The 21,881-nt window shown below is 39.2% G+C and overlaps 1 protein-coding gene across 2 annotated transcripts in view; it reads left to right on the forward strand.

Moving 5' to 3' along the window:
• CSNK2A1 (casein kinase 2 alpha 1) overlaps positions 1-16,980 on the forward strand; it is a 54,817-nt gene extending 37,837 nt beyond the window's left edge. For both annotated transcript variants that reach the window (XM_065921767.1, XM_065921768.1), the window contains exons 4-13: positions 1,126-1,227; positions 1,742-1,792; positions 2,886-2,945; positions 4,411-4,494; positions 9,107-9,217; positions 9,945-10,046; positions 11,392-11,492; positions 12,229-12,377; positions 13,497-13,583; positions 15,598-16,980. In XM_065921767.1, coding sequence (XP_065777839.1) covers positions 1,126-1,227; positions 1,742-1,792; positions 2,886-2,945; positions 4,411-4,494; positions 9,107-9,217; positions 9,945-10,046; positions 11,392-11,492; positions 12,229-12,377; positions 13,497-13,583; positions 15,598-15,713 — 963 coding nt within the window. In that variant the 3' untranslated portion in view covers positions 15,714-16,980. The remainder of the gene's footprint in view (positions 1-1,125; positions 1,228-1,741; positions 1,793-2,885; positions 2,946-4,410; positions 4,495-9,106; positions 9,218-9,944; positions 10,047-11,391; positions 11,493-12,228; positions 12,378-13,496; positions 13,584-15,597) is intronic.
• The last annotated feature ends 4,901 nt before the right edge of the window (positions 16,981-21,881 follow it).

Consider the following 21,881-nt stretch of genomic DNA (forward strand, 5'->3'; position numbering starts at 1 on the left):
TTACATATTGAAATTATAAGATTTTGGATTTTTTTTTGTTAGCCCTAAAATATTAAATGTGGGTGCTAACTGACAGCAATACCACCTCTGAACAATCTTCCTTTTCAGCATTTCTATTCCAATATAATGGCTGCTTGACCCAGTTGAATAAAACTATGTGTAACATAACAAAAAAAATGTGGGTGCTAGAATATTTTAAATAGACACGTGAGGAAATCCCTGGCAGTCCAGTGGTTCAAACTTTGTCCATTCACTGCCATGGCCTCAGAGTTCATTCCCTGGTCAGGAAACTAAGTCTCGTGGCATGACCAAAATAGATTGAAAAATAAAATACACTTGTGGCTTGCATTGTATTTCTTTGGACCAGCACTGTTTTAGACTGTTTAGAAAGAAGACTTTGCAGAGGAGGTGCATTTGGACCACAACCCTTCTCAGAAAAATGAAAGTGATTTCTGTACTAAAACAGATGTGGAAATGATGGGTGAAGACAAAGGAATATGAAAGATACATTGGTTATAAGGCTTAACAGATACTATGTCTCAGTCATATTCTGAGATCTTTTTAGATGTCTCATTTGAGTCTTACAATAATTTTATAAGTATTCTTATTGATCGTTTTACCTGTAATGAAAGGTTTAGAGAGGTTATATAACTTGCTTATAAACACACAGCTAGCAGGTAATGAAAGTAGGATTCACATTAGGCAGTCTGACTCCCAGGCCCACTTTTAACCCAAAAGGTTATACTGCACAAAGATAGTTTGACCATCTTTGCTACTGGTCCTGATTTCCTTCATTTCTGTAGGGTGTTAATAAGACTTAGAGGAAGGAATGGAAACAGCCCCATGTTTCATTCTAATGTTAACACATTAAGACTGATCATCAGAATTAAATGCCAGTTCTGCAGGGTTCTGCTGTTTGGAGTAGAAATCTTTATTTTCTCTCAGTTCAGTATTGCTAAGTAGCTGCAGAGTACCTGGCACAGGACCAGGAGAGGGGACTTCAGAGAGATGTCTGACACATTTTCTTCCTTCAAGGAGTTCATAAGCAAACCATTTGTGTATTATACTACCTATTGAAATATCCTGAAATAATTTTTTTTTAATTTTTTACTTTTACCCTTTCAGCCAGTAAAGAAGAAGAAAATCAAGCGTGAAATAAAGATTTTGGAGAATTTGCGAGGTGGTCCCAACATCATCACACTGGCAGACATTGTAAAAGACCCTGTGGTGAGTATAGTAGGCACTAGTAAGGCCCACAAGGGCTGAGGTGGTATTTGACCTTGAGCACAACTGGCCTCTTTCTGTTCTTCCCTCTGCCATTAAGTCCTGCTTTAAAAGTGCTTAATCAGTTATACCATTTGACTAGTTCGGGTCTTTCTTTCAAAGAGACCTCCACCCACAGACTATTTCTTATTCTTCTAGGCTAAGAGACTGATAGCACTGGAAACTGAAATGTGTTAATCCATTTTGCAAACTCAGGTCCGATGCCGATGGGCGATGGGCGCATTGTCGGGCTGCCTAGAGCCTGGTGAGACTTCAGCTCCATGTCTTCTGTTTGAAATCCATCCCCAAAGTGACCTAAGTGTGGTGACAATCAGAGTGGGGAGGGCTTGTAGCAATAGAGGGTTTCCTACTACTGAGGCGAGGACTGCCAAATGCACCACGTAGTGTCCACAAACAATGTGCCCACTAAAGCTGCCAGGTCTGTTGCTAATGTGTGTTTTCTTTTTCTTTCCCCTAGTCACGAACTCCCGCCTTGGTTTTTGAACACGTAAACAACACAGACTTCAAGGTATAATGTATAACCAACCATTTCAAGCTGGGTTTTAGGCCATATAAAAAACCTTTTAGGGATGTTACTATTAGAAGAGCTTCTCATCCTTATAGTGTTAATTTAGAGACAGACATACTGTTGTATAGGGCCCACTTTCCACATCTTGTATTTTGCTCTCTTATTTGTTTAATGCTCTTTAATAATGACCAGTGCGTAGGTTTGTCACCATTTGACAGTTTACCATTCATTTGACAGTTTCCACTGATGTCAAACTTAATGAAAGCAACAGCTCATGTTTAATCAGGATCTGGCCTTACAGCATTTTGCTTTAAAAACGACAAAGTTCAGGAAGGAATATATTATACATATAAAAGCAAGGACTGCTTGCTATACCTTAGAATTCCTTAGAAACTTTGGGCTCTTGATCTTAAAAAGAGATGGATGGGAAAGAAAGGATGGTAGTAAATTCTGCTAAAACACAAACTCCTGAAATAGGTATCTCTTACCTCCAGCCAAATTCAAACAGTTCTCAATTCCAGTACAGTAGAAGAATGTGGGCACTCCCTTGGATAAATGATTGAATTCTTATGCTGAGAGAAGGAAAACAAGGAAGAAAAGTTTACTTTCAAATTGGGACAGAAATATTCTGTTAAATTGCCTGATGTGTTTGGCAACAAGCCGTCTGCATACCCACTGGTGATCTGCAGTGGCTATGACTGTGTAGGCCAAAGGTGGGTTAATTCCCTACTAAGGTGATATATTTGCCCACATTCCTTTTATGAGAGGATCTGGAGGTAAATGAAAAACAAACTAAGCCGAAAATGTGTATCAGCGCATGTTGCAAATATCAATTGGTATGCTTCCAGAAGTAGATTACAGTTTGAACAATATGAGCTTAAGTAGTTCTTCACTTTTACATATAGAGTTGAAAACCCACAGTATCTCTTTAAAGTTAGTGTATTGTTGGAGAAGTAGAGACTGGTAAACAGACAGATCTTAGAACAGTGGTACATGAGCCAAGTCTTGATTTGAATTACTACTAATGAGAATGAGAAGTTGCCTTCTTTTCAGTACTATTTCATGGCTCAAATGTTGCATTTGTCTTCAACAGCAATTGTACCAGACGTTAACAGACTATGATATTCGATTTTACATGTATGAGATTCTGAAGGTAAGGGATTCTTGAATACTAAATATTGTAGTATTGATCTCCCTTTTGTTAAATAATCCAAATGACTGTAGAGAAGCCAGTGGGTTGACTTTGTAAAATTTGTTGGGGTGGGGGAGTCTGTTTCTATAAATACTTAATAAACTAATAGCATCAGAACTCTTACGCTGATTGAAAGATAGGGTCTAGTAGGAATATAATTTATAATGCTTTGGAAAGGGTATTTAGAAGAGAGGTTAGAAGACTCCTTAACAAACATTTGTAATCTCTATCAAAAATAATTCCTGTTGTACTGGCTTCTGATGTACTTTATTTCACTTAAAATTGAGCAAATAAAACAGTAAACTTTGACTTAACCCTCAAAGAGCCGTTGTCCTAAGGATTATGTGAATCTCTGCTTAGAAATTGCTGATTTAGAATGAGCTTTGATTTCTAAAGTAGGATCACCAAATATATTGCTTCCAGTACTCAAAAGATCAGCTTTATAGGTAAGAAAATTGCTAAGAGTTGGCTAGTGCTTTACTAAATGAGGGTTGACATAAAGTCTACATTTGAACTATAGAAGTACCCTAGAGAAACTGCGCTAGCAGAACTATTTTATCTTTCATTGGCTCATGCAGTCTTGTGGCACGCAGGACTTCACAAAGTTAAGGATATGCTTGCCTAACCCTGGGTATCATAGGAACCCAGGTTGCCCTTCAGAAAGGACAAAAATTTGGCCAGTGGCTTCAGCTGGCTTGAAGGCCTGGATTAGCAAACTCCAGAAGTTATGCCTCTCACTAGTTTGAAGTTGGACTTGGTTTTCAAATTGGATTTGATGTCATAAATCAGGAGTTTTCAAACTTCTTTACAAGGCCAAATGGTTTAAAAATTTGGGGCTTTGTGGGTCAGAGGGTCTTGGTCACACTACTCAGCTCTGCTGTTGTAGCATGAAAGCAGCCACAGGCAACATGAAAGCAAATAGTTGTGGCTATTAAAAACAATAAAACAATTTATAAAAACATTACAATAAAACATTCACAAAAACAAACCACAGGTCATATTTGGCCCATGGGACCATCGTGGTTTGCCGACGTCTGTTGTAGACTCTTAGCTGCTAGATTTACTATTCTTTGAATAAGAGGTTTGTAGTACAGGTCAGGTTTCTTCCTTTGAGGGGCTCATGTTTGTGAAAATAATCCAGGCTCTCGGTAAGAGGGAGAAATTAGAAGTGAAGTAGTTGGTATACACTTTTGAGTTTTTAACAAGAAAGATGTTGAAATACCTCTGCAGGAACAGGTCTTGGGAATTTAGAGTCCGTGGGTTTGCACAAGTCTCTGAAAAATACCTGTGGAAGTGATTGTCCTAACCTTGACTCTCAGGAGTGTTGGAGGCTTGAAGGAAAACTGGAAGAGAAAGTAAAAGACTTCAACTAAAAAAATGTCTTACACAAGCTAACTCTTCCCTTTTTTACATGTTCCTCCCACAGGCTCTGGATTACTGCCACAGCATGGGGATTATGCACAGAGATGTCAAGCCCCATAATGTCATGATTGATCATGAGCACAGAAAGGTAAAGTGATAGAAGGACAAGTCTTATTTATCAGCACAAGAAAGTTAACAGCCCGTCTTTCAACATTTTATCCCTAGCATCTGTCATAGTCTGTGGTACCTATTAGGCACTTGATAAATGTTTGACGAATGAATGAATGAACAAATCAGTGTGGAATCTAAAATATGGCCCAAATGAACTTATCTGTGAAACAGACTCACAGACTGGATACCAAAGTGAAGGTGCGTGAGGGAGGGGTGGGCTGGGAGTATGGAATTAGCAGATGCAAAACATATATAGAATGGATGAACAACAGGGTCCTATTTTATAGCACAGGGAGCTATATTCAATATCCTGTGATAAACCATATGGAGAAGAATATGGAAAAGAATGTATATATATGTATAACTGAATCACTTTTATGTATAGCAGAAATTAACACAACGTTGTAAATCAACTAGAATAAAAAATTTTTTTAAAAATCACAATGTTTAAAACTTCATTCATATTCCTATCAAAAATAAAAGAGATTAGTGTTGTGGGTAAAGCATTAGTTTGGGTTTTAGTCTTATTTATTGAAAAACTACTCTCTTGGGAAATGCTTTTTCTCATCTGCCTCTTTTTTTTCTTTTGGGGGTATACAAGTAATAATATTTGTTGTACATGCCACTAGGTTATTATGAGGATTAAGTGTGTACAGTTGTAAAATGGATGAAATATTCAGAAACTGCTGCTGCAGGTGTCATGAGTATTAGTTGCAGTATAACATTTCTGTTTTTTAAGGTGACCCAAGCCCACCTTTTGTATGCAGTGATGGCTTTCTGTTGCAGGCTTTGGAGATATAGGTGATTTATTCATTCAGTTAATATCCTGTTACACATATATACACTATGTGTAATGGGGACTATTCTAGAGGCTGGGGTGTATGTGTAAAACAAAAAATTCTTGTCCATAGAAGCTTGCACTTGAGGGAGACTGGTGGGATACAGAGTTAAAAGTGGTATGGAAGAAAAATAAAACAGGAGTGGGGAGTGTCAGAGGGTGTTTCAGTTTTAAACAGGGTGACAAGGAAAATATTTTGTTAGGAAGGTGACATTTTGTAGAACACTTGAATTAGCTGTGTGGTTTTGAGAAGAGAGTATAGCAGATGCAAAAACCCTGAGACAAGAATGTGCCTGGCATATTAAAACAGCGCAAGGGTAGAACTGGGATAGAATGAACATGAGGAAGAAGAAGGAAATGAGATCGAGAGAGATAAATAGAACCATATCTTGTAAAACCTTGAAGATCACTGTCAGGCCTTTTCTCTGAAGATACAGAAGTTTTTGCAGGGTTTGAGCAGAGGGTTGATAAGTTCTCCCTTCTGTATTTAAAAGTTTACTACACATCTATTAGTACAGCTAAAAGTTTTAAAAAAGAATTCCAAATACAGACAGGAATGTGGAGTAACTCAATCTCTCATACATTGCTGGTAAGAATGTTAGGTGGCACACTCATTTTGGAGAATTTCAATCTATATTGTTTTATAGTTTGTCAGTTTCTTTAAAAACTAACCATATGCTTACCAAACATCCCAGCAGTGACATTATCCCAGAGAAACAGACTGAGATCCATACAGAAACTTTCAGTTGGATAAATGATTCTTTAAACTCTGATGTATCTATACCATTGTAGTATCATTACCGATTAGTAAGAACTATTGATGATACAACAACTTGGATAAGTCTCATGCTGAGTGAAAAAAGCAATCTCAAAAACTTAAACTGATGGTTCCATCTCTATACTTCTCACAATGACAGAGTTAGAGCACAGAAGGGTTGCCAGGGCTTAGAAAGTGAGAGGAAGGAGTAGCATAAAGGATAACTGTTGTGATGCTCTTTATCTAATCATGGACTAGATATGAATCTAGCTGTATGAATCTGCATATGTGATAAAATTGTGTAGAACTATTCACACATGTAAAACTGTTGAAAAGAAAGGTCTCTGAATTGTGTCAGTTTCCTGGCTTTAATATTGTACTATAGTGACGTAAGATGTTACCATGAGGGGAAACTGGATGAAGGGTACACAGAACACCTCCAGATTCCTGTGAATTTATAACCATTTTACAATATTTTTTAAGAGAATCATTTTGGTTCCTGTGTGGAGAATCGAGGGTAAAAATGAAAGGCAGACCAGTTAAGAAAAGCAGCTATTGCAGTAAATCAGAGATTGGTGATAGCATGGACCAGGGCAGTGGCAGTGGATGTGATGATAGGGTCAGAATCTGATAGAACCATCAGGATATGCTGACAGATTAGATGCGGGGTAGAGGGAGAGAAGAGTCCAGGGTGAAAAGTTTTTAACCTGAATGACAGAATAAATGGAATTACATTTAAGGTAACAGAGGAGGAGGAGGATTCCATGGAAAAAACAAGTTTTGCAGTGAATAATCAGAGTTTTAGTTCTGAGATGTCTTTCAGGTGATCAGAGAGAGATGGCTGGTGAGAGGTGTGGGCTAAATATAGGTGGAAATAGCAGAGATGCTGTGTGTGAAGCCACAAGACCAGAAATAGCCATCTGGGAATACTTAACTGATAAGACAGGAAACTCAGGAATAACTCTGGAGCACTGATATTAAGATGTTGAAGAGAAAGACTATTAAAAGGCTACATTTTCATATTTTTTGTTATATTTCCCTTTGTTGTCTAAAAGAATACACTGAACCTAATTAACTGAAGTTTTGGAGACAATGCTGGAGCAGTCAAGCATTACTCAGGCCCTTCTGTTCACACAAGTTATGGTCATGCTTTGCATGAAGGTCAAATAAGGTTGCCTCTTGTCCTTGCTACTATTGGGGTGGCCAAAAAGTTTGTTTATTTCTCCATACGATGACTCTAGTAGCACTTAGTTGTCTTTAACTTCATTAGAAATAATTTTGTCGGATTATATTGTTATCAGTGTGCATTTTTAAAAAACTTAGCCAAATTGGTGAATTTTTGTGAAGCCATTTTAATGTTGAAGATGGAAGAAAAAAGCAACATTTTCAGCATATGTTTTATTGTTTCAAGAGAGGTGAAAACGCAACTGAAATGCAAAAAAAGATTTGTGCAGTGTGTGGAGAAGGTACTGTGACTGATTGTGTCAGAAGTGGTTTGCAAACTTTTGTACTGGAGACTTCCCGCTGGATGATGCTGTTTGGTCAGGTAGACCAATTGAAGTTGATAGCGATCAAATCGAGACATTGATTGAAAAAAATCAATGTTACATACCACGCAAGAGATAGTCAACATACTCAAAATATCCAGATCAAGCGTTGAAAATCCTTTGCACCAGCTTGGTTATGTTAACCACTTTGATGTTTGGGTTCTACATAAGTTAAGTGTAAAAAACCCTTCTTGACCATATTTCCGCATGTGATTCTCTATACTTAAACGTAACAAAATTGTTCATTTTTAAAACAAATTGTGACGGATGATGAAAGTGGATACTGTACGGTAATGTGGAATGGAAGAGATCTTGGGACAAGCGAAATGAACCACCCATCAACCACACCAAAAGCTGATCTTCATCCAAAGCAGGTGATGTTGTATATGTGGTGGGGTTGAAAGAGAGTCCTCTATAATGAGTTCCTTCTGGAAAACTAAACGATTAATCCCAACAAGTGCAGCTCCCAGTTGGACCAACTGAAAGCAGCGCTCCAGAATTGGTCAACAGAAAATGCATAATCCTCCACCAGGATGACACAAGACCGCATGTTTCTTTGATGGCCAGGCAAAAACTGTTTAGCACCTTGGCTGGGAAGTTCTGATTCATCTGCCATATTCACCAGACATTGTACCTTCGGATGTCTGTTTATTTTGGTCTTTATGAAATTATCTTAGTGGAAAAAACTTCAGTTTCCTGTAAGACTGTAAAGGCACCTGGAACAGTTCTTTACTCAGAAAGAAAGTGTTGGGAAAATGGAATTGTGAAATTGCCTGGAAAATGGCAGGATGTAGTAGAACAAAACAGTAATACGTTGTTCAATAAAGATCTTGGTGAAAATGAAAACTGTGTCTTTTATTTTTACTTAAAAACCGAAGGAACTTTTTGACCAACCCAATACTATTTTGGTAAGAGCTGTATTTTTATTTTTCTCCTGTGTACTGAGCATTATGTTGAATTCTAAAAATTAGCAAAGGTGAATAAAACAAGTCCCTACCCTCAAGGATCTCACAGTCCATATTTTTTTAAAAAGTAGAAAGCAAATATTCAGTAAAGAGTTGTAGGTTCTATTAAAGAAATTTATCTGAGGTTGGTGGGTGAGGCAATTCAAAGACAGTAGTTGCTTCTATTTACATAATTAGAAAAGATTTCGCTGAAGGAGTTAACTCAGAAGAGATGTTCACCAGAATAGGAGTCTAGATTGAATAGTAGAGACATTTTAGTCAGAGGAGTAGTTGAAATTTGCAGAAACACAAAATAATTATATGTTAAAAAGAGTAGTTTTGGGAATTCTAAATTGCCAAGGGCCCAGGTTCAATCCCTGGTTGGAGAACTAAAAATCCCACAGGCCACACAATGTGGCCAAAAAAAAAAAAAGAGTACTCTAATGGCACTGTGGGGGTATCTTAAAAGACACAGTTATTTATTATCTTTTTTTTCCCTTCAGCTACGGCTAATAGACTGGGGTTTGGCTGAGTTTTACCATCCTGGCCAAGAATATAATGTCCGAGTTGCTTCCCGATATTTCAAAGGTCCTGAGCTACTTGTAGACTATCAGGTGAGAAGAGAAGGGCAGATAAAACTTTTGTCCTGTTTGTTTTGCACGTGATTTTTTAAAAATGTTCTTTTGCGTTTTGAATGGGCCATTTTTGCACATCCATGACTGTCCCTTTTATAGGAGTGTAAAATATGAATCTCTTCAGTTAATCTACCACAACTTTTGTGTGTATTGTCACAGTGTCAGTAGAATATAAGTCTGCATTTGATCCTAACTGAAAAGAAAGTCACTTGTAATCAGAAATTCCAGAGCTTCTTTTAGAATTGAAAGTTCAGGCTCTGTCCTAGAAATTTCTTTTCTGGTATAGCCCTGAATTCAAAGAGCATTTTATACATAAAAATATTTTTTACAGCATTATTTATAATGGTGAAAAATGCTATTCTACTATAGGGTACACTAAAGATTAAATGCTGAAACAGTCATGCTATAAAATAATGGTACATATTAAAAGGTTTCCATAAGCTAACAATTGGGTATTCTTATGTAAGTAAAGAAAGTAATTCAAAATAGTAGGTACAGGTTTCAAAGGAGAGGGTTAGGAAGTATAAGTGGAAATGCAAAGAAGAAAAGACTGAAAAGAAATATATAAAGATACTGATATTTGGACCTTAAAGTCAATGGAGTGGGATTTGTTTGTTTTTCTGTTTTTAAAAAAGAGCTTTTTATTTGAAGTGACAAGATTCATCTTGTCATTTCACGTGTGATGACAGCATTTTCTTTAATGCAGATGTACGATTATAGTTTGGATATGTGGAGCTTGGGTTGCATGCTGGCAAGTATGATCTTCCGGAAGGAGCCATTTTTCCATGGACATGACAATTATGATCAGGTAATATATGTTGTTCCTATTGGGAATTATTGATGTACCCTCACAATGGCCAGATCTGCTTACTCCTTAGAAACTGCAATGAATCTTGCTAAAATACAAATGCCTAACCCCTACCTGAGAGCTGTTAATAAATTAGAATCTCTGAGTGTAAAACTCCAAAATAGTTTTCAGTTAATGACTTGTTCACTTAATGATTCCAGGGCCTTGTGGGAGATACTATTGCCTTGTTTGAGCACAGTGATTTAATTTGAGATAGTGTAAATTGATATGAAAGTGAAAGTCACTCACTTGTATCCGACTCTTTGTGACTGCCTGGACCATAGAATTCTGCAGGCCAGAATACTGGAGCAGGTAGCCTTTCCCTTCTCCAGGGAATCTTCCCAACCCAGGTCTTCCACATTGCAGGCGGATTCTTTACCAGCTGAGCCACCAGGGAAGCAAATTCACGTGAAGTTACCATAATAATACAGAGAGATATAGTATATCTTTTACCCAGTTTCCCCCAAATAGAACTTTTTGCTGACTATGTACAAGATCGCAACCAGGATATTAATATCAATACAGCCAGAATACCAGAACATCCCTGTCACCTCAGGAATCCTTTATTTGCCCTTTTGTAGTCACACCAGCTTCCCCCTGGCCTTCATGCTACTATGTTGTAATCTCCATTTCTGCAATTTTAGCATTCCAAGAATGTTATGTAAATATGACTTTATGAAGTCATACTTAAACCTATGACTTACATATTACAATTCATATGAAGATGACTACTCTTCATATGAGTTGAAGAATATTGGGTGAATTCAGTTAAAATCAGCAGCTTCTTGTTAGGTGCCACACAGGTTTGAGGAATATAGAAAAAATAGCCCCCTGTCCCACAAAAGGTTTTTCACAGTCTTACCTAGTAAGAGAACCAAATGTATAAGAAAATAAGTTATAGTCGTAAATGTCAGTGAAAGTGTAGATAAGATACACAAAGGCGGTTATAATGGGAGTGAGTGGTCTGAAGAAGTGTATGTAGAACTTTCCAAAGGAAGTAACATCTTCAGCTAGGTGGTTGGGGTCAGGGGGGAGGGATGAGACTTCACCTGAGGGAAGGAACCAGGTTATAAAATAGTTTGTTTTTTCTTTTTGATATGTTCACATTGTTGGATATGTTCACATCCAACAATGTGAATGTTGTGTGGAAATCCATTCATGCTATGCAAGGAAATTTGAAGTAAATGGGTGTAGCATTCATACCTGTAGCCATGATGGTCCCATTCTGTTAACTCAATAATGGTTAATTGTTGATTTAATCATGTAATGTGCTTTTGGTGTGGGTTTTGTCTTCTTTCAATCCTAGTTGGTGAGGATAGCCAAGGTTCTGGGGACAGAAGATTTATATGACTATATTGACAAATACAACATTGAATTAGATCCACGTTTCAACGATATCTTGGGCAGGTAAGTCATAAAACAAAATTATGCATCTGTGCCATAAGCACTTTGGATGTAAAATGATGCTTTGGATTCCCAAAATAGTTAATGTTCTGTTTGCCTGCAAAGTGTCTGTGGTCCACTGCTACAGGATGTGCATGGGCAAGCCTATGATGAAAGCTTTGGATTGAATGGCCATTTTCCCAGATTCACCCACAGGAGTCTGAGTGTGGAGGTTGTAGGCAGAGGATCCCTGACCTTGTAGAGTCCAATAGAAGGGTTGTAGTTGAGTCAGAAATGAAAATCTAGATTTATCTTGCTTCTGTAGATGACAAAACCCCCTCTAAGAGAAAGAAATAATCTTAGAAAGTGCATGTTTCAGACTGATTTACAGACAATAGACTCTAAAAGTAGTGACTAGACCCAGTCCTAATTCACTCACCACTTAACGGGAAGAGGTAGGCTTTCTTATTACAAAGGCTTTTGGAGGCCAAGGGGTAGAGATGCCAGGAATATGGGTTGGGGTGGGGAGGAGGCCAACCAGCCCAGCCTTCTATAACTTGAATTGTGTTTCATAAAATTGTGGGGACCCAGATTTCTCTTTTCTGCAACACTGCCATTTCCAGTCTCTCCAGTTAGGTCTTGAGTTTTGACCTCTCTTTGTGATTGGCTGGAATGCTAGCCACTAAGGAAAATGTAGGATTGAAATGTTGGGCTTCTCTCCCTCTGGGTCCATTTCTCATTCTCCCTTTTGGCTCTGCAGACATTCCCGTAAGCGATGGGAACGCTTTGTCCACAGTGAAAACCAGCACCTTGTCAGTCCTGAGGCCTTGGATTTCCTGGACAAGCTGCTGCGATACGACCACCAGTCGCGGCTCACTGCAAGAGAGGCCATGGAGCACCCCTATTTCTGTGAGTCCAGCTGTTCAGTCCACAGAGCCTTGCAGGCCTGACCAGCAGACTGTACAGAGCAAGGGAGAATACATGCTGTGAAGAAAGCTCCAGACCCATAGAATACAATTGGAATCCCAGCCTCCCTTACTTAGCTTGCTGCAAAGTTACTTCACCCACAGTGAGCCTTGGTCTCTTCAATGCGGATAGTGATGGCAGTTGTCTTGCAGAATTGTTGAGAGGATTCTTGTCTAACAGAATACCTGACACATGTCATCCCTAAATAAACTTCTTTTTTTATTGTGTGGGCAACAGTTCTCGTGGCTAGTTTGGAGTGGTTGGATTAGAACATACGGCCCTATGTCTGTCCTATTAATCATTCATTGGAGAGAGCCAGAGAGGCTTGAAAATCTAATTATATGAACACCCTGATCTAGGTATGTGAATATAGCTAACTCTGCTGTCTTGAATGAAAATGCCACTTAGCTAACTCCACTGCATCCTCACTGTGATGTTAGCGTCAGTGTCAGGTTGTTCCTTGGGGAGTGGTGGGATGGTGTTTTAGTGAATCAATTATATTCTTGCTCAATCTCCTATACTTGAAGCTGACTGACAGGCTGATCGAGATGGAGAGTTAAGTCTGTGGTCATAGCAGTAACTTGATCAGACCTGTAGTTTTGGCCCATTTGGCACCATGCTTGACCAACTGCAGCAAAACTCATTCATTCTCATAATATAATACTGATAGGTAGGGTAGATTGTATTGTCTCATTAAACTATAACAGGATTGTTTTTGTCTTAAATTAGCTCTACTGGGACTTCCCTGTCAATCCAGTGGTTAAGACTCTGTGCTTCCACCACAGGGGGCACAAGTTCAATTCTTGGTTGGGGAACTAAGATCCCACATACCATGCAGCATGTCCAAAAGTAAATACTTGTTTTTTGTTTGTTTGTTTGTTTGTTTTTTTATTACTTGTTGATTTCATAGTGAAGGTAGTTGACACCTCAATTCTTTTATTAGGGGAATAATACAGAGTCTAAATAAAATGTAAAGAATCAGGATGGCTGCTATGAGACCCTAGACCATTAGTTCAGTTCTTCAAGCATAACAGAACCTCACATTTTTGTCTCTTTTTCTAGACACTGTTGTGAAGGACCAGGCTCGAATGGGCTCATCTAGCATGCCAGGGGGCAGTACGCCTGTCAGCAGCGCCAATATGATGTCAGGTCAGTGTCATTGGTAAATTTCTTTTTTTTTGTTAAATGTATATATAGAAGTCAATTGTCATTCTTAATTTTGCTCCTCCTTTGTGGCCTGATTTCTATGGCTCTCCTTTATAATGATTACCTTATTAGCATACTGACTTGTGTGGCTCTCTCCACCAGGTTTCAGGATGCTTTTGAAACCTCTTATCCCTTAGTAGTTAGAGCAAGTGTCCCCCAACCTCTGGGCCACAGAACAGTACCTCCTGTCAGATCAGCAGTGGCATTAGGTCAGAAATAAAGCACACAATAAATGTAATGTGTTTGAATCATCCAGAAACCATTCCCCACAACCCCAGTCCATGGAAAAATTAGCTTCTGTGAAATCAGTTCCAGGTGCCAGAAAGGTTGGGCATCACTGAGTTAGAGTATCAACAGTCTCTTTGAGGCCAGAATCACAAAAATTGTTTGGGACTTGACAGTCTCAACAAGCCATTAAGAATGAAAAGAGATCCTTTCATCTCACAGGTTAGAGTGGCAGTACATGATGTTGTCCTCATCACATAAGAAAATGAGGGAGAGGAGAGATGGGGGTTTGTACATGGGTACATATGTGAATAAGAATGGTTCTTTTTTCCAGAGCAGCTACAGGGTGCCTAGTAAATTACAATGGTTTGTGTGCAATTACTTTTTGTTGTTGTTGTTGTTGAGTCATTATGATTTAGAGTGAGTTTTTACCGAGAAGAAACCACAGTTACCCAAAAGAAATCATAGGCCTGTCCCCTAAGGATTATATACATGGGCAGCACCCACATGGATACTCTTGTGAGAGCACCTATTCCGACACCCTCAAAGAATTGCTGTTGTCTCAATTTCTTTTTTTTTTAAGAACTAGCTGCCTTCTAGAGTTCAACCTCTGGGTATCATGCAAATGTACAAAATGATACATACCCAAGGTTACTCATTCTAGCCATATTTGTAATCAGAGAACATTAAAAACAGCTCCTTGTAGAATAAGGAAATGATAAGATGAATTATGGGGCATCCTTTCAGCAAAGTACTATATACTCCGAGAATAGAACAAGTGTTTTGTGTTCTTTTGTAGCTTCAACTCAAAGATAGTAATGTGAGGTGAAAAGAAGCAAGATTCAGAACCATGCTCAAGACTAGGAATGGGCAAAAACATAGAATCAAGTTCTTATATGTGATTCTTATATGCATATTTTTATAAAATTCAAGTATATCCATAAAATATTTCTGGAAGGATACACTCCCAAAAATAGTGCTGTAAGTTGGCCAAGTTATAGGATAAGGGAGAATTCTCACTGTATCCTCTTTGCAGTTACTTGAGTCATGTAACCATATTACATATTCAGAAAATATATGTACTATTTTGAAAATTTAAAGAACTAGCTGACTGAGGGCAAGGTAACAGGTAATATGATCAAGAAAGTAAGTGGAAATAAATCCTAAAACACTTTTAACTTAGAGATGAGAAATGATCCTCTCTGCACTGGCTGACTCTAGGCACAGTGGCCATGAACTTTGACTCTAGCCTTCTGCTATTCAGTTTGTGGTGACTAGCCACATGTGGCTATTTAAATTCACTGAAGTCAAATACAATTGTAAAATCAGTTGCTTAGTTTAGTTACACATTGCAAATGCTCAGTAGTCACATGTGGCTAGTGACTGTCATGTTAGTACAGGTTACAGAGCAGAAGGTTTGGTTGGACTGTGTTATCTTAGACAGTCTTGGATTGAAATCCAGGCATAACATACCTGCTACTTAGCTGTGCACCTTGGACAAACTGCTCAAACTCTCCAAACTTAGATTTCCTTCTCTGTCTTCTAAATTTGTTGGAACTTAAATTTTAATTTGTGAGGATTTAATTTGAGATTAATTTGTAAAAATTAAGGCGAGGCATTCAATAAAGAGAGTATTTATTGTGTCACTTTTGAGATAGGTGCTTTGAAAAACTGGTGACTTAAGAGTTCTGTGGTTGGTACTTCTAGCTCACTGTCAGCTGTTTTCTTTCAGGGATTTCTTCAGTGCCAACCCCTTCACCCCTTGGACCTCTGGCGGGCTCACCAGTGATTGCTGCTGCCAACCCCCTTGGGATGCCTGTTCCAGCTGCCGCCGGCGCTCAGCAGTAACGGCCCCTTCTATCTCCTAATGCCTGAGCAGAGGTTGGGGAGTCCACTCTCTCCCTTGATGCAGCTTGCGCCTGGCGGGGAGGGATGAAATACTTCAGAAGCACCGTGTCTGAACCGTTGCTTGTGGATTTATAGTAGTTCAGTCATAAAAAAAAAATTATAATAGGCTGATTTTCTTTTTTTTCTTTTTTCTTTCTTTTTTTTTTTTTTTAACTCGAACTTTTCATAACTCAGGGGATTCCCTGAAAAATTATCTGCAGGTGGACTATTTCACGGACAAATTTTTTTCTCCCCTTCCAAATTCAGTTTCTCGTCACTAAAGATCAAAGATAAACCAGCCTCAATTCCAGCTGCTGTGTTTGGGTGGAGATTTCTTCCCATGCTCACCATTGCTCCCCTACCATCCCACACTCTGGGGGGGTTGTACTTCACACTGTTCTCCAGAGATTACAAAAATGTAGCTTCTTCAGGGGAGGTGGGAAGGAAGGAGGAAGGTAGGACCCAACCTATAAAAGCAGTGCACTGCTAGTCACTTACATCACTTTACTCCAAAAGTGCTTCAGTAGGGTTATCCTGGTGAATCTAGGGGAAATATGTCTTAGTTACATTGAGATGCTGAAAATCTACCCAAAGTGCAGACAGGTCCTGAAAACTTCCGTGCAGTTTGAATCATGTCTTATTGACCTAACCTAAATCCAGCTCATTTATAATTTAGTTTGTTTAGTTTAAAACTTTAATACCATCCCTCCCAGACTCCTTACCTTGGTCCTCTGCCCTTTCATCTCCCAACATGCTCTATAGCTGGTAGGAGGGGGAAGGTAAAATCTTTTTCAGTTTTCTTTGACTTGGCCCTTTTGAATTCAGTTAGTTATTGGGCATAACTTATTGCTTTTTACAAAAGGAAAAAAAGCATTGTCTCTGTAGGTTTCATGCTAGCACCTCTTTAAGAGCTGATGAGAGGTGCGGCCACTGAAGTCCGTTTTCAGCTTTCTACCTTCGTTTCCTTCTACCTTCCCCTTCCCTCATATGTCATCCAGTGAGAAGACCCGCCCCTCAGGTTTATAGATGTGTCTGAGTGGTAGGAGCAGAGCCACTATCTCCAGTGAAACGGAAATGGTAGACCTGTAATTGTGGGAAAACTAAACTCTCTTGTTACAGCCCTGCCACCCCTTGCTGTGTGTATATATATAATACTTTGTCCTTCATATGTGAAAGATCCAGTGTTGGAATTCTTTGGTGTAAATAAACGTTTGGTTTTATTTATCAAGGTTAGATTTAAGTTCCCTGTGTAAAGGTCTCGCTGGGTGGGTGTCTCACGTTCACATCTGAAGGGCCTGCAGCCCTGAACCATGGAGGCTTCCCAAGGCCCCCATTTTTATACACCCCTCGTTCAACCCATGGTACCGGGCAGGGCAGAGAGGCCTTAAAAAAGCACCACAAGCCAAAGCGTCTCTGGGGATTAAGGATCCTTTGCCATAAAATCATTTTGTGTCTCAGCAGTGCAGGGATTGGGGATGGGAAAAGTCGCCAGTTTTTGTGTGTTTGTGTGTGTGTAAAGTGGATTTTCCACTGTAATCCAACCACCTAAGTTTATCAGGTGCTTCACTGAGGAAGCCTAGTTTTTTAAGCACAATAGCAAAACCATCAGCTCTGTATTATCTCCTGTTATTCCATTACAGTAGCTGTTTGTGGGGACTAGGAAAAATTCTTCCAACATATTTTAAGACCTGAAGTCTTAGTTCCCCATTCTCTTACCTTTATAGATTTACAAATTTTTCTCACCCGGACAGCAGAGGTAAACATAATTGTTTGAGGAGTTGAATTTAATGAGCTTATCTAACTTTGTAACCCATCTTGGCTCTAGTAACTTTATCAAGGTGGTGGCTTTAGTAAATATAATGGTAAACTTTAGAGAAAACTAAAGCCTTCTTTTATGTTTCTCCACCATAGGGAAAACATTCTGACTGTGTGGCAGGGTGATTTTCTTCTTTGTGGCCACATACAGTGGATATTTATTGTTCTTGACTCTTTTTTGCCCTAGAATGCTGTAGGGGGTTACCATGTTGAATCTGCAGAAGCTCAAAGCACCGGATGTGCCAGAGATGCAGTCTGTGATTTCATTTGCACTGGATTATGATTTGAACAGGACTAATGAATTCTTTCTTCTGAGGTGGGGAGGAGGGTTGTAAATCAAGATTTTACATCACATCCTTGTAGCTCAGAGAACAACCTAGGTGTAGCTGAGGCTGATGTGGGAAGCTGCAAATAGCTGGACCTCCTAACATGCAACAGACCATGAAGAAAGCTGAAGGTGAATGCAGAGGACTCTGAAATGCTACCCAAGAGCCTTTTAAAAGAAATAGAAGTTTTAAAAATGCTACTTAAGGAGTTACTGCAGAAGCATGAAAAATTTAAAAAAGACCCAATTGGGTGGGTGGGAGGGACAAGGGTTTACAGAGTAACAACTTCTGTGTTGTTGTAAATTACCTCATCTGTATACCTTGTATTGGAACACTTCATTTCTCAGCACTATCTGTTTGCATTGATTAGATGGCAGGATTTGGAATGCCAATCTCAGATGTGTTGGCAGTTACTCTGAAAGGTTTTTTTTTGTTTTTTTTAAGTATTTTTTTAACATTGAAGTGCTCCTCCCCCCACTTTTAAGTTTGAAGTCATAAGTTTCCCCTCCCCACCTCAATGATTTATTGGTTGTAATTGTATTGTAATTGGTATAACAAAAACATAAATTGTGCTGGGAAGAAGTTGTGCCATGAAGGTCTTTAATTTTTTTTTTTTTTAATAAAAAACATTTAAACAAATGAAATGTCCCTGCAGCCTGAGCAGTATGCTTCTCCTGCCGACACCGTGTGTTATAGATTCCTTAGTTCTCATGTGCTTTGAATTTAATACTGGGTTGATGGCAATGTGATGCGGGATGGATTAAGGTTGGTGGAGGAGCACTGAAGTCTAGGAGTTTTTAACATAGAGATACAATGAAGAGAGCACGATGTTGCTAAACAGGATTGGTTTCATTCCTGCCCTTGTTACATACTTGGCTACTTGGCAAGTTACTTCTGGATCTGTTTCATCATCCACAAAATGGAGCCACTGCTTCTTTTGGATTGAATGAGAGTAAATATCAAGTGTCTGGCACCTGTTAAACCTAACTCCCCTGGCCCCTTATATGGAGGATTGGTCCTTGGCCCTGACTTTGCAGGTAATTCACAGTATGACCTCTGTCTCCTCTGGCTCTCTTGGGACCTCTGTGTGTTCAGTCAGGGGGAGACTGGATGAGATGTCTTCTGAGCTTCTTTTCAGCTCTGACACTGATTTTAGAAAGTTTGAGTTGGTGCATAAAGGCCCATAGAGACAGTGTGTTAGCAGAAAAGACCAGTGTTAGTTAATGGCAGTAAGCCCTGTGGAAGATCAGTTTTGGAGATACCTCCCAGTGTGGGAGGCAATTTGCAGTCTTGGGGCCTAGAATGAAAGGTCCACTGGTGAGCTTATGGGAACATATTTGGCAGCTTAAATAGAAACTATGATAAGGCCAGTAAAAGAAGTGAAACAGAGTTGGCTTTTGTTGTTCATTTGGTAAGTCGTGTCCGACTGATTGTGACCCCATGCACTGCAGCACACTAGGCTTCCGTGTCCCTTGCCGTCTCTTGGAGTTTGCCCAAGTTCATATCCATTGAATTGGTGATGCCATCCAACCATCTCACTCTGTGTCTCCCCCTTTTTATGCCCTCAGTCTTTCTCAGCATCAGAGTCTTTTCCAGCGTGTCGGCTCTTTGCATCAGGTGACCAAAGTAGTGGAGCTTCAGCATCAGTCCTTCCAAGTATTCATCATTGATTCTCCTTTGGATTGACTGGTTTGATCTCCTTGCTGTCCAGGGGACTCTCTCAAGAGTCTTCTCCAGCACCGCAATTTGAAAGCATCAATTCGTTGGTGCTCTGCCTTCTTTATGGTCCAGCTGTGACATCTGTACAGGACTACTGGAAAGATCATAGCCTTGACTATATGGACCTTTGTCGGCAAAGTGATGTCTTTGTTTTTTAACACACTGTCTAGGTGTGTCATAGCTTTCCTGCCAAGAAGCAAGCATCTTCTAATTTCATGGCTGCAATTACCAGCCACAGTGATTTTAGATGTCACTGCTTCCACCTTTTCTCCTTCTATTTGCCATGAAGTGATGGAACCGGATTCCGTGATCTTAGTTTAATACTAAGTTTTGAGCCAGCTTTTCACCTTCATCAAGAGGCTCTTTATAGTTCCTTTTTGCTTTCTGCAATTAAAGTGTTATCATCTGCATATCTGAGATTGTTGATACTTCTCCTGGCAATCTTGAGTCCAGCTTGTAACTCATCCAGCCTGGCATCTTGCATGATGTGCTCTGCATCATAAGTTAAATAAACAAGGTGACAATAAACAGCCTTGTACTCCTTTCTCAATTTTGAACTAGTGAGCTGTTCCATATAAAGTTCTAACTGTTGCTTCTTGACCCGCGTACAGGTTTCTTAGGATAGTCTGGTATTCCCATCTCTTGAAAAGGTTTCCACAGTTTGTTATGATCCACGTAGTTGCTTACTGATGTCAAATGAGTATATTCTATAACATTATATACTTGAATTGCCATTTATTCTTTCTCATTTAAAGAAATAAGGTTGAAATCAGGAGATGCTGTTATCCCAGATTCCTAGTTTTCTTTAAATGTTCAGTGCATCCATATATTATTAATATTGGGAGTTGAGAAACATGGTTTAGATAAAAGGAGCCATTGCATAATATCATGTATCTGAAATGCCCAGGTTAATTGAATGTTAATTTCTGACATTATCTCTTTCTTATTTTATCCATGAGACAGATAGGAAGATTAAATTATTAGAGTGGGCCTATTAGAGGCAGAGGAATATACTTTGTAAAATTAGAACTTCAGGGTGTGACCAATGACTATAATCCTAACATAGTAGAGAACATTGCGGATTGGTTGACAGATTTCAAAATTTTTTAATTTCCTCTCAGTCTTTAAATTTCATCATGTTTCACCTGTTGTCAAGTATGTTATAAGTATCTCTTGAAAAAATACCTAGTTCTGTCACCATTCCCACTAGCAGATTTCTCCCGAGATTAGAGTTGGGTTTGAGTAGTTATTTCATCTTTTCAGTCCTTTCCTACGTCCCTGCTGGTAATTTCACCCTCCCTTGTGCCTCAGCTTTGAGGACTGTGGCTGATCATTAGTGGTGTGCATGCTAGATAGGCTTTCTTCCTGGGATTTTTTCCTGCTTGACAAATGGTCACCAGAAGTCTTTGAAGTAAAGTTGTCCCCAGTTCTGTCTTCAAAAAAATGGGTCTAAAAACCTTAATCTCCACCATATTTAAAGTCACCTCTCTCTGCTTCCCCCACTACCATCTCTATCCCTGTGCCCTTTTTCCTAGTAACACCTGAACTTGTTATTTTTGTCTCTCTCCCACCCTGCATGCAAACTCCCTGATGACCTTGTATGTTTTACTAATCAGTGAATCTGTGCATCCTCATAAAAACCTTTTATGAGGATGTGGTAATATCCCTCAGAATTGAAGATCAGTGGAGTATCACAGGGAACATGCTTGGCACCGTGTGTGTGTATACTTAGTGGTGTCCAGTTCTTTGTGACCCCATTGACTGTATAGCCTGGGAGGCTCCTTTATAGCCTGGGAGGCTCCTTTGTCCATAGAATTTTCTGAGCAAGAATACTGGATTGGGTTGCTGTTTTCTTCTCCAGGGGATCTTCCTGAACTAGGGATTGAACCTGCATTTCTCGCATTAGCAGTCTCCTGCATTAACAGGCAGATTCTTTACCACTAGCACCACCGGGGAAGCCCTACCAGGTTCCTAGTAGGTGCTCAATAAATAGTAATTCCATCGTACACTCCCAGTTCCACCTTCCCCCTCCCTCACATATAATAAGTTAATTGGAAGTATTGTTGGATAAGATCTTAAGATCAGAAGATCCTTGTTCATAGGTTTGCAGCTGTAATGATAAGATATAGGCCGGACTGGATTAACACGACAAAATTTTTATTTAATGTTTGCTGCTTTATTTAGTAATGTAATGAGCCTTTGGTGAAATCTTAAGTGGCTGAAGGCTGAGCAATGATCCTGACCAATTTAAGAGACTTAGATGCCACAC

Source organism: Muntiacus reevesi, chromosome 2 (assembly GCF_963930625.1).
Source record: "Muntiacus reevesi chromosome 2, mMunRee1.1, whole genome shotgun sequence".
In the NCBI taxonomy this organism is placed as follows: Eukaryota; Metazoa; Chordata; class Mammalia; order Artiodactyla; family Cervidae; genus Muntiacus; species Muntiacus reevesi.